The sequence below is a fragment of the Gavialis gangeticus genome, unplaced genomic scaffold (genome assembly GCF_001723915.1).
Source record: "Gavialis gangeticus isolate Ggan-Ray unplaced genomic scaffold, GavGan_comp1, whole genome shotgun sequence".
NCBI classification, from domain to species: Eukaryota; Metazoa; Chordata; order Crocodylia; family Gavialidae; genus Gavialis; species Gavialis gangeticus.
In genome coordinates this window covers 7,781,006-7,793,613 of record NW_017728973.1, presented here as the reverse complement: position 1 = coordinate 7,793,613, position 12,608 = coordinate 7,781,006, and the positions used below count along the sequence as shown (strand labels likewise).

Here is a 12,608-nt window from a genome sequence, read left to right as displayed (position 1 = left end):
TAATATAGCTACATTAATGTGTTTATATTGTAAATAGCAATCATATTGATTTGGAAGGACTTCTTTGAGGTGACTTTGCTGGACTTTTTGAAGGGTTCTTGGCTGGAGTCTTCTCAGGAGTCTTGGCTGAAGTTTGTCTGCTTTCTTAAAGAAAATGTCCAAGGAAGTTTGGACAGATGTTCTCCAGGGAGATGAGCGACGCAGCGAACTTGTTCGCTGGCGTGGCATGGCATCAGATCAAGTGCTGTAAAGTCGAAACTGACATCAGAAAGTTGAAACAGGGTGTCAATTTATAAACACTGTAAGTGCGAAACGTTTCAACTTAAAATGTTGTAAGTTGAGGATTGCCTGTATTCTATTCTTTTAATCTTTTGCTGATTTAAAATAATTCATGAAGAAGTACAACATATAAAGTATCAGATTCATGAATTAGTATATATTTTATATGGCCATTTCTGAGTAAATGTAAAACCTGGTGCAGCTTCCCATTGTTTGTTGGAGGTACTTCAAAAAACTAAGACAGGTAAGAGCATTATATAGGAATTCTGAAGTATTTAAAAACTAATGTTTTAAGAGTATAAAATGTTATAAACTCTTCAGAGTGTCTTGCACCAGATTCTTTTTAAAAATCAGGGAAATATTCAAACAGTTCTACAAGCTGATCTTTTCCAAACTGTTCCTGCATCAGTATTTTATCAAACTGCTACTTGTAACAGAAGCTGCTCAAGATATCAACACTCCCTTACAGTGCTGCTGTTGCTAGGCTGCATGATGCTTGTAGGCAAACAACCCTCAGTAACTGTACATTTTTCCCACCTCTGAGCTAAAATTAGTCTACCAAATATTGCATAAAATAGTTAATAAACCTAGATGCAAAGGACAATGATAGTCACTAAATATCTGATGGAAGATTCATGGCATTGTCAGCACAGAACTACCACCTGCAAGAAAGATGCTTCTGTTGGTAACAGGTGTTCTGCAGTCAAGACAGCATGTGCAGTGTGGTGGAAAGGATTTTGTTTAGAGGTAGAAATTCCAGGAAGCCAAGTGATTTAGTCAGTGAACACCAATACACAGCATCTTCAGTGCCCTACCAACAGATCTCAACCCTTTAAGCAGTTCTCAGGTGGTAGGTGATTTACTTATTCAGACTGCCAAAGAAACCTTGCACTTGAAAACAGATGCAAGAGTAGTGTCAAAGATAGAAATCAGTCCCTTCAGCAGGTGGAGAGAGACCAAACTCAATTATGCAAGCCTTTCAAGAACCAGACCCTACCAACCCAGGTGGAAGAAAATCTGTATCTTACTGTTAATCTCATAAACCAACTCAATGTTGCCTTCAACTCCAACTACTCAAAAATAAAAAACAATATTTGAATTATGTCACAGGTCTAAACAAGCCTCAAACTTGTATTTACACTTATACTGTGGGAAGATAAGCACAGAAAGTAAGTCTTGAAAACGAGCTGTAATACAGTTTAGTACTTTTGCTGTACATATGGACAGCTTTCATTCATTCCATCCAAGAAGAGCACACACCAACTGCAGATGTTTCCTCAGACTGACAAAGGGTATTTATACTCAAAAGCTTGCAAAGAATTTTTCCAACTATTTAAGTGGTCTAATAAAAGATATCAGATTTACCCAAAGCACCTTGTCTGCGTATGTCCTTAGACCAACACAGCTATAACCTATATCCCTGTTAAAATAACTAGATGTTTTCATTCTTAATACTAATGCTTTATAAAAACTGGGCAGCTTATTTAACTGCAGAAGTGTAGTTCTCAGGCCAGCGAGTAAGAGTTGTCTAATATTCACCCAGATTGTGAAATTTGGAAGGGGAAAAAAATCACATTCCAAAAGGAATAAGTAATGAGGAAGTAAGACAGGTCCACCCTAGGCAATAAAGAAAGTTTTGAAAACACACTCGTGCTCAGCCAAGTAGCATAGGAATCAGAGATAAGAAGTACCTCTTACCTTTCTGAAGAGTACTGGGAAAGGAGAGAGTAACTTTCTCATCTTCATTCTGATAATTGAATCCTGTGGCATGTATTTCTGAAATGGAAATAGAACTCTGTTCAAAATAAGAGCTGAAAAGTGTTTCCTTAATTCAAGAGCGCTTTACATTTACACTTCACAGTGAATTGGACCCATCTGATTAATCTTGATTACAGCATATTATGTTCAAGATTTCAATTAACACAGAACAATATAAATCTAAACAATAAAAGAAGTATCACCTATTGACAGCATTCAATGTTGTATTTATCTTGCCCTGGGCAACAATTGTAAGCATGTTTATGTTGCATCAAAGATCATAAAGTTTCCATGCATCTATTTTACTCCAGGTCACCACTTAATAAACTATTCCCTCCCTACATGCACACATTTATTTCTTTGTAGATGTGTGCATGTGTGGGTGTGTGCATGCACGTGCACGCATACACACACACTTCCAAGGAAATATTGAATTTGTAAAAAATTTGGGAAGGCTCTCAGAGCTTAAAGCAGGGGTGGCCAACATGTGGCCCATGTATCACAAATGACATAGGCAGCCTCTGTGTGGCACAGCTGACTGGGGGGGGACAGAGCAAGGAGAAGGAAGCACAGCAGCAGATCAGACAGGAGAAGGGGATTGGAAGGGGAGGGTGCAGGGCTGATTTGTGGCACACCTGCCAAAAAAGGCTGGCATTCCACTAGCTTAGAGCAACAAGAGATGTATATTTAAACTCAGAGGAAAGAATTTTGTATTGCACAGTACCGAACACACTACAACACAACCCTGATGCACAGGGAAAATAAAAGTGAGATAATCTCATTTAAACGGAAATGCAACACTTTTACACAGAAAGAATAAAAACTTGGTCCAAAAGATTTGTTTAATGTTATCCAATCATCCCCAAAAACAGGATATACAAAAATTATTTTAGAAACTAGAATTTGATTTGGAAAACCAACATACAATTTTCCAAGTACAAGTTCTTTAACATTGAAAAAAAATGATTTCATATAAGAATGATCTTCAAAAACATGAACCGTGTCTCTTTGTGACTTTATAAAGCAATTGAGAAAACTCCCAATTACAATTGGGTCTACTAGCCATAACTGTAATTAAACAGTATTTGCAATTTACTGGAAGAAATTCACACTTTCATAATGAATCTAGACTGAATGGAAGGATGAAGAAAGCCAGCATTCAGATACCAAGCTTGTCCTGCAGGTGACAGCCAGCTTAGTCCCGAGAGAGAGAGCCTTCTGTTCTTGTTCTTTTCTAACAAATTCATGGCAAGGTACTTGCTGTGCCTGAAATGAACTGCTTTCAGCCCTCCTTAGCATAGAAAACTGCTACACTGTGGAAACCTCAAGATGAAATCCTAGGCACTTCACTCCACCCCTTGTCCACACACTAATAATCCATCACTAACAAGCTTTGAGAAACAAAGCTGTATGCAGTCAACAGACGAATGCTATTTTTAATGTAGTCCAGTGTTCTGAGCCAGTAAATTTCCACTTAACACATTCAATGCATATGTGTTTATGTTATGTCACATAAGAGCTAAATTTATGGCCTCCTTCCACCCCTACAGCCACACCCATGCCTCACAGATATTAAACCTGTTCTGTCCCTTGTAGAGGCTTGAGACCTCTTGGCTTTAGTCTCCCTTTCCTCTGGCTGAATAACTCCAGCCCTGGCCCACTGATTTGGCCCCTACATCTCACGTTGTGGGCCGCTGGTTCCTAGCCCTCAGGGTGCCTTACCCCAGCCTGGGTTGCCCTCCCTGTCTCTCCTCTCAGCCCTCTGAATCCCTTACCCTGGGCTGAGCTGCTTGCTTCTCTAGCCCTCAGCCCTCTGGTCCTTGACCGTGACCCAGGCTAGACTGCCTAATGCAGAGTGCCCTACCAGGCACGCCTCGTGGCCTCCAGACCTTCCCCACAGCCACAACTGGGTCCTCTGGCAAACAGCTTGAATTACAACATAAATACACTGTTTTCAACTAAAAGGCTATCCAGCTCTGGGTTGATGACTCATTCAGGCCATCAGCTTCCCTTAGTCCAGTCCCTTCCCATCCCCAGCCCCCAGCAGCTCCAGGGAACAGCTCAGATGCCTGCTAGTCAATCCCTACAGGCATCTCCCTCAGGAGCTCCTCTCACCCTCCAGTACACAAGACAGACTGCTGGTTCTGGCTCAGGCCCTGGGATTATGTACCTGGAAGCCAGTCCCCCCTTTTGGTCATGTGCCTTCCCAAGTCCTGCACAGGGCTTTCCCTGCCAATGAAGGGCCAGTCTGCCCTCTATGTCTTCTTAAAGGGAAAGGAGCCTCCTGGTTTCCTGCCACAGTTCCCACTCCTCCCCTTCTCTTACACCCAAGTAACACGGTCTGAATCCTCTGTGACAGGTATTCAGCTTGAAAATTAAATAGAATAAATACCAACCTCAAATGACAAAGGATGCAAAAAACTGCATAAATATATTAGTCTTACTAGCTGGCTCCAAGACACTTTATTCAGGGATTAAACAGCATTACTTTCAATGGGAAATTACAGAACAAAATAATTCTACATTTAAAAAAATCTAGTAGTGAACTCAATTGCAAGAAGAAAAAAATAACTTTTTAATGGACTGATGTACTGAGAAGTTTAGACTACTGGTTTACAGTCTACAATTACTTTAAACAGGGGCTCTCAGAGTTTTGCCCAAGGAAAAGCAATTTCTAAGGCACAGTCCTGGATGGCAGGCTACAAAGGGGCTTGTGGGCTAACACTTTACGAACCTTCAGTCTACCCCATTCAAAAACAGGCCTGGGATATTAATATACAAGCCTAAAAAAAGTCTTCTGGACATTTTCACCAAATTCACCCAAGAAAAGAGGTGATCAGGCCTCTTTTGTTCTATTAATTCTATAGAATGTAGAGGAATAAAAGGAAACACTATGCATAAAATGGAGGTGGCAGTCAACTGCTAAGTACAGAGCAAGACAGTTAGTGGTGTAGAAGTCTGAAAAATTAGGTGCAATACTGGGCTTCAAGGTAATGAGAGAATGAAACTAGCTGCTGATTACGCCATTAAGAGACTCAGTGGATTTTGACCCTTGCTATCTTTAGAGTTCAATGAAGAACAAACCTATTGCAATATGACAGTGAGATAGCTTTCTCTGTAGAGCAAAATGGAGGGGCTGAATATTTGTGTCAAAAGCTTGCACTGGGCTTCCTGGAAAGTGCACTTCCCAGTGGAGCTGTCTATGTAAACTAAGGAATCAAAACCATTAAAAAAAAACCTACCTATACTTTGCATATCAGGACTGTGGCACAGCAGAAGCCATTTGTCTTTTCATAACTTGTAACTAAACAAAACTGACTGCAGTCACAGATTCAGCAACACTACAAATTTACAATTTCATCCTACTGAAGCTAGGGAACCTTGAAGTATGCAAAGAAGGAAGGTCTTTGTCAAAGTTGACAATGAATATTTAAATTTGGTAGTGTTATCTGAAGGCACTACCACACACATGCACATACTCTTTGCTACAACATATTTGTTTTTATTAATGACATAATGATATCATTACCTCCATCCCTGATATCTATCTCTATCCCTGGGATCTACCTCTATCCCTGGGAAAATCCTAGAAAAAATGATCAAGGAACAAACACATCTGTGGGAGCCCGCTAGCTAATGTGATGCGGAGGGGTAACCAACATGGGTTTATAGCAGGCAGGTCCTGCCTGACTAACCTAGTTTCTTTTTATGACAAGGCCACCAAATGTTTAGATGTAGGATTCGAGGTAGAGTCAATGCAGGAGTCGAGGTGGGTGTTATCTATCTGGACTTCAAGAAGGCCTTCAACACTGTTTCCCAGACCATCCTTATAAACATATTGAGATTTGCCTTAGATGATCATACTGCAGAATGGGTAGCAAACTGGCTCAAGGGTCGCACTCAGAGAGTGGTGGTGGATGGGTCGGTGTCAACCTGGAAAGATGTGTTCTGGGGCTGGTGCTGTTCAAAACCTTCATCAGTGATCTGGATGAGGGGGTGAGAAGCACCAGGTACAAATTCATAGATGACAGAAAAATATGGGGTGAAGCTAACACCCTGGAGAGAAGGAACCCAGACCCAGGATGACCTAGACAGGCTGGGGAAATGGGCAGAAAGCAACAGGATGCAATTCAATAAGGACAAGTGCAAGGTGCTGCATCTAAGGAGAAAGAACTGCCATCATACCTATAGGCTGGGGGGGCAACTTTCTCAGCACCACTGAGGCAGAAAGAGATCTTGGAGTCACTGTAGCCTCCAGGATGAACAGGAGTTGTCGATGTGATGAAGCAGTTGGCAGAGCCAATCGCACCTTGTCGTGCATCCGTAGGCATTTCACAAACAGGTCCAGGGAGGTGATTCTCCCTCTCTAGGAGGCACTGGTCAGGCCGCAGCTGGAGTACTGCATCCAGTTCTGCATGCCACAGTTTAAGCGGGATGTGTACAACCTGGAGAGGGTCCAAAGAAGAGCCACTCATCTGATTAGAGGCCTCCAGGGAAGGCCCTATGAGAAAAGGCTAAGGGACCTTAACCTCTTCAACCTCTCCAAGTGAAGGCTGAAAGGGGAACTTGTGCCGGCATACAAATTCATAAGGGGGGAGCAACATGAAGTAGGCGATGATCTGTATACCAGGGCACCCCCTGGAACAAGGAACAATGGCCATAGGCTACTGGAAAGAAGGTTTAGACTGGACATTAGAAAAAAGTTCTTCATGGTCAGGGTTGCCAGGATCTGGAATGGGCTTCCAAGGGAGGTGGTGCTCGCCCCATCCTTGGGGGTCTTCAAGAGGAGACTGGACAGGCACCTGTCTGGGTTCACATGACCCCAGGTTTGGTTACTATTTTCTTGCTTGCCAGGGGCAGGGGGTCGACCTAGATGGCCCACTGAGGTCCCTTCCAACCCTAGAATCTATAAATCTATGATATGGCTCCATTACTTTAAAAAAGTAGTCTTATCAATGCAGAAGATTTCAGGAACTGTTTTAACCATGACAAATCAAATTGGTCAAATCTCTGCCTGAACCTTGCTGTCTATCAGATCACTGTGGTTAAAACACATCAGTTTCAACAGGCAAGGTAGATGATGCATATCCTAAAACTAGTTTTATTTTTGCCTTCAAAGAAAAAGCATGTTAATAGGTACAGGTAACTACTATGTTTCCCAATAGTACAGAAGGTAACTAGTTGAGCAGAGAAGATAAGACAGAGTTAAAAACAGTCTTTAAGCAGGGCTGCTTCCATCACAATCCATGTATATATTATAGTTGAAACTAAGTACCTGATTATTCAAAAGGAAATGTGCACTCTCAGCACCCTCTGATTATAAAGTATGTTCTGGATGCTCAGCAACACTGAAAATAGGGCCATGAAACTCAACATCCTCACATGAAAAATTTCATGTGGTAAAAGAAAATGGCTATGTAATATCTTTAAAACAAAGCATTAAACTTGTGTAAATGACAAGTAGCAGTTTATTCAGCTAAAGGTTTCATAAAATGCATGTAGCAGAATTTCTTAAAAGCTTGGTATATGGAATCAAGAGAGAATGGACAGACCCATGTTCTCACTTGCATATGGATTTTTCTGTTAACATCCACCAAAACACTAATTTATATCAAGTCAAAGATGGTGATTAAACAGAGTATTCCAGTAATTTAAGGATGTTCATTTAAAAATTCCAAGATTGTAATGTTTGATACAATGAAATTAGTGGTCTCCAGCCCATGATAGATAAGCAATAAAAAACTGTCCCCAGCACTTTTCCCCCATAAGTGCTTAAGAACTGCCAGTAACAAAGACGCAATTGCATCAAGAGGCTGCTGGAATTTCTGATGGAGCTGAATGCAAAAGCTCCTGAAGAGAACAGCACAATTTTGGCAAGTCAACTAACTTCAGAGGGTTTGGCACCGCAAGGCAGTGAGTTAATCACAGGGACTTCAGTATCCAGTCTGAACCAAGTAGCATGAGAAAAACAGGGAGAAATTGTCAATTTCTTTGGAAAAATTCATAAAAATAGGATCTAGTAAGTTTCCAAAATATGGAGCATTACATATTTAACACATTTTTACAAGAAAAATACTTACATTAGAGCATGTATATTTTAAATAAATTACTATGCTTCTACAGAATAATTCCTGAAATTGTACAGAAGACAGATGGGTACATCAATTAATTAATTATTCCAATTTATAGGCCTGTAATGAAAAATGTTGGATTGTAGCCAAAGATTCTATGCAGTATGTCTAGTCTGGAGTATTTCATAGAAAAGACAAAACCAAATGCTAAAGACTGAGTTATAAAAGTTAGAAATAAAGTTGGTTTGAGGATTCTGGCTTATACAGAATGATAGCTACACAGAAAACACAACTTGGTCTATGTAAGGTCATTGCCCACAGTACGAAAAAAAAACACATGTTAAAAAGCCTAGGGTACAGAAGATAGTTGTGGCTTTAATACACTAAATATCACATTTCCTCTACTGAAAATAAGACTGTCAGTGGCATTCTAAGGTTTAAAATTTAGTAGTACTCCTCAAATATTTATCTATTGGGTAATGTAAGTTATTCATATCCAGGTTAATGACCCAGCACAATTAGTTGCCTAACCATGTCATCTAAATACATTTTACAACTACTTTAGCTAATATTGTTTTAAAACAAGGGTAAATGGTCCCCAGGTTCTAGGTTTTAAACCTTTCTCACTATCAATACCTAATACAATTACAAATTTTAAACTATGTATGAGAAGGGAGTTTATAACAACAGTTCTGCATTTGTCCCAACCCATCGTATTGGAAATCCTGGGTTTAAACACTGTAACTACAGCAGATCCTGTCACAGTGTGGACAAACACCAGCTGCTGAGCAGGTTGCTATTCGGGCTGTGCAAAGCTTTGGCAGCTGATTCAATTCAGAGGAGATTCAGCCCGATTTGGGGACCGACTCTCCAAATCGAACTGGGAGACCAATTAAAAGCTCCGAATTGATTCAAAGCATCCGAATCGATTCAGAAAAGCTTCGGAAAAGATTCGGCCGCTACAGACATTCGGCCATAGACTAAACAGGCAGCTGACACAGCTGCCTTCAGCTGGTAAATCTTTTGGGGTTGGGGGAGGGAAAGGACATGTGGGAGGCAGGGATTGGGGCTGGGACAAGTTGCCCAGCCGAGGCAGTGGATGTGGGATGCGGGCGCAGCAACGCTCAGAGTGGGGGCTCTGCCCTGCTGATGCTTGCCCAGCTGGGGCAGGTGCAGCATGGCTTGGCAGGGTGACACATGCTGTCCAGGAGCTGGGGTGGCTCCAGCAGTCACCTGGAGCCTAGCGCCTGTCAGCTCCTGCAGCCCGAGCTCCCAGACAGCACGTGGTGCCCTGCCGATTCTGATTCGGCTGAATTGAATGGGGACAGTGATTTGAATCACCAAATCAAATCAGTCCTCTGAATTGGCCAAATCCGAATCAAATACTTCCCTATTCGCACAGGCCTAAGCTGCTATCCCCTAGACATGTGCCAAAATGCCTGCCATAGCACTAGAGCAGTTTTCAGAGAAGGAACTGTGTTGGAATCTAAATTTTACAGATGTAACAGGGCTCAGAAATGTGTGGTGTCATATCATACCTCAGTTTTCAGCATTAACCACTGACCTCCAGTAATGCAATGTATGATGGCACTTTCTATTTTTACAACATTTCACTGTATTGCTTAAGAGACATATTGCTTTCTCCTTTTCAGAAAGTCTCAGGCATGCCAATATCCCTTTCACCTCATCAAGTGCATATTAAGGCACCCCAGGCTTCTCTGCACACCACTGCTCAGGATCCTTCAGGGTCACTCAGAGTCCTCTGCTAAGATAGAGCTGATGAGCACCATTAGGTCTTGAAGTTAATACTCCACTGAAATGCACAGGACAGTTCACATATCTCCAAGCTATTATTTCAAACTACATGCAGACTCACTACCAGTTACACATGAGTCACATTGCCAAGCTTTGCACAACAATTAGAAACTTAGTGTTTGTTCTTGAATATAAATTCTAATGTAATCATATGATATGAGGACATGGGGCTGCAAACAATGACCTATAGTGCGTATCCCTTACTTAGGGTCTTGCATTATCTGTTTCATTCCTCCAGAAAGTTGGTGAAGTAGCAAAAATTCAAATGGGTCATTTGGTGACTCTTTTTTAAAGCGTGTTTTTAAATAATTGTAGTGCTAAAGAATAAGGTAATGCTTACTCTATTCTGTTAAAATTAAACAGTACTACAACTGACTAATTTTACATGTGAAATGATTACTATCTGAGCCTCTCAAAATTCACAATGTTTTTTAAAAAGTTGCTGTGCCTCTGAGTTTTGAAATATTCAAAATGCTCTCCAAGCTAAATGACGGTGAGAAATAATTAGTCAGTGATCATGGCTACATCAGATAATTTCACACCTCCTTAAAATGCAGATTTGTAGTGAAATTAAACTAATTATTTTCCAATATTTAGTATGAGTATGAAACAGGATCCCCTGAAATTTATCTAAAGAGTTACTATTTATGCATTTTTCTTACTCCCTTATTTGGTTAAGCAGGATCATCCATTTAGACACAGGTAATATATCTAATGTAGGCCACCCATTTTCACTGAAAGTAGAAGGCTTTGCATAGTAAATATTTGGCTGTAGACACCAAAAAGAGCCTGAATTCTAGAAGGCACCTAACGATCCCTCATGATAATGGCGTTTTCTTTTACAATTAAAAGAAATGAGTCAGTATATGCAACAGAAAATTCTGAATTGTAAATTGAGCATCACTGTTCCAGTGCAACATTAGCTGACTCAAGTGCTACGTCCAAAGATACTGAGCCTACAATTACAACACTAGTCTTAGAATTACTTTTCCAATTTTAGTATTTAACATTCATTCTTAAGTTCAATCATCATCACTGTTAGTAATGAAGATCCTGGATTCACCTGTACCAGTCTTCAGTGCGGCAAAACACATGCAGCAGAGGAAAAAAGCTTTAGAATTCTGTTGCCACAAAAGCTGCAGTTATATCTATCGCTCTCCACTATGCTTGTGCTAGCTCAGAAAGGCTACTAGGAATCAGCAGCAAACCACCCAGCAGTTTCACCGAATTTAGTAGGTTTGCCTCCATAAACAAAGGGAACATACTGTTTTGCAAGATTCTATTACTACACCATACTTTGCAGAATAGAACCATACAGGAAAGGAGTTAAGAGGCTGATTATCTCATTGCTCATTTAGTAAAGAGTTCATAAGAAATTCTTCTCTACTGAGGGACAGAACTCAAGGTAGTAAAATCTTAGCTGTACCTTTAAAGGAGACAAGCAACACAATCTTACTATGATACCCAAGATTCTTGCTTTTAAAGTTAATAGTATGTAATAGTCTTTTACTGGTGGTAAAATCCAATTAATTTGGTTTTTATTTCTATTCCTTTATAGGACTGTATTGTGTATTTGTAGTCAGTCATAAATATCAGTTAGAAGCAGTACACAATATCAGTATTAGCAAGAATGACTAGTGAGCCATATCAACAGGTGCCTGCAAATATCCTCTACAAATAGTCTGCCAATTCCATGCAATTTTACTTTGAAAGCTATTACTATCTGGCAGCCTCCCAAACTGCAATGCCATAACCTTATAAAAAAATCAAAATATAAGAAACCTGTTAATACATGTGCTATGTAAAAAAATTATGCATTTTGAATATTTATGATTTTAACAGTTTGACATGTACATATACACTACAGCCAGAGAGATGTAAAAACCACATTAAAAGTTAATTAAAATTAGAAAGAAGTCATTTAACCATAAAAATATTTTTCCATTTTACTAGACTATACACACTGAAAAGGTACAAAGGACACACCATTGTTAGACAGTAATTTTTTTATATTAAAGTCTGCAACTGTATTGCCAAGCTGCCCAACGAGGATGCCAGCATTAAAAGACCATAATACAGTCACATCTAAGGGAAATATTATTAAGTTCATAACAGTAATATAAGTGGGACCAAAAAAAAAAAAAAAAAAAGGGAGGGGGAAGGAAGGGGAAGGCACTCAGTTTTAAGTCTCTTGTGCTTCTTTCTTTCCCACAGCAAGGAAGTGTTCATCTTAGCTGAGTTAATTCATCCTTCCCCATTTGTACTTGTCATTTCCTGGGTGCTTGAAAAGACTTCAAGAGGTGGCATGTGCCTATGAGATACTGTTGGATTTAAATTCTATATCCTCCACCACTGCATGGAGCATCTAACAAAACCAAAGATCTCAAGCAATAGCACACAAAGCTGTTTGGGGAGGGGGAGGGAATTGTTGAGCCAAGATACAAGCACACAGTCTGAAGTAAATTAGCATTACATTCTCCCACATCCAGCAAAACTGAATAGACATATTCCAAACTGCTTAACAATACTGGCTGCTATAGACCTGTTGCTCTTTGGCTAGCTACTGCACTTCTTGCGGAGGGTTCCACTTTCCCAAGTATACCCACTGAATGTTACTTCCTTAAAGCGTAGATCCCTATCTGTCTGGGCAACATTTAGCTGTGCAGAGCCAGAACTGGGAGGAAC

At 40.3% G+C, this 12,608-nt stretch overlaps 1 protein-coding gene across 1 annotated transcript in view; it reads right to left on the bottom strand.

Moving 5' to 3' along the window:
- The window catches only part of LOC109290955 (puromycin-sensitive aminopeptidase), an 86,564-nt gene that overhangs the window by 58,470 nt on the left and 15,486 nt on the right, over positions 1 to 12,608 (bottom strand). The window contains exon 3 of the mRNA XM_019507801.1: positions 1,978 to 2,055. Coding sequence (XP_019363346.1) covers positions 1,978 to 2,055 — 78 coding nt within the window. The remainder of the gene's footprint in view (positions 1 to 1,977; positions 2,056 to 12,608) is intronic.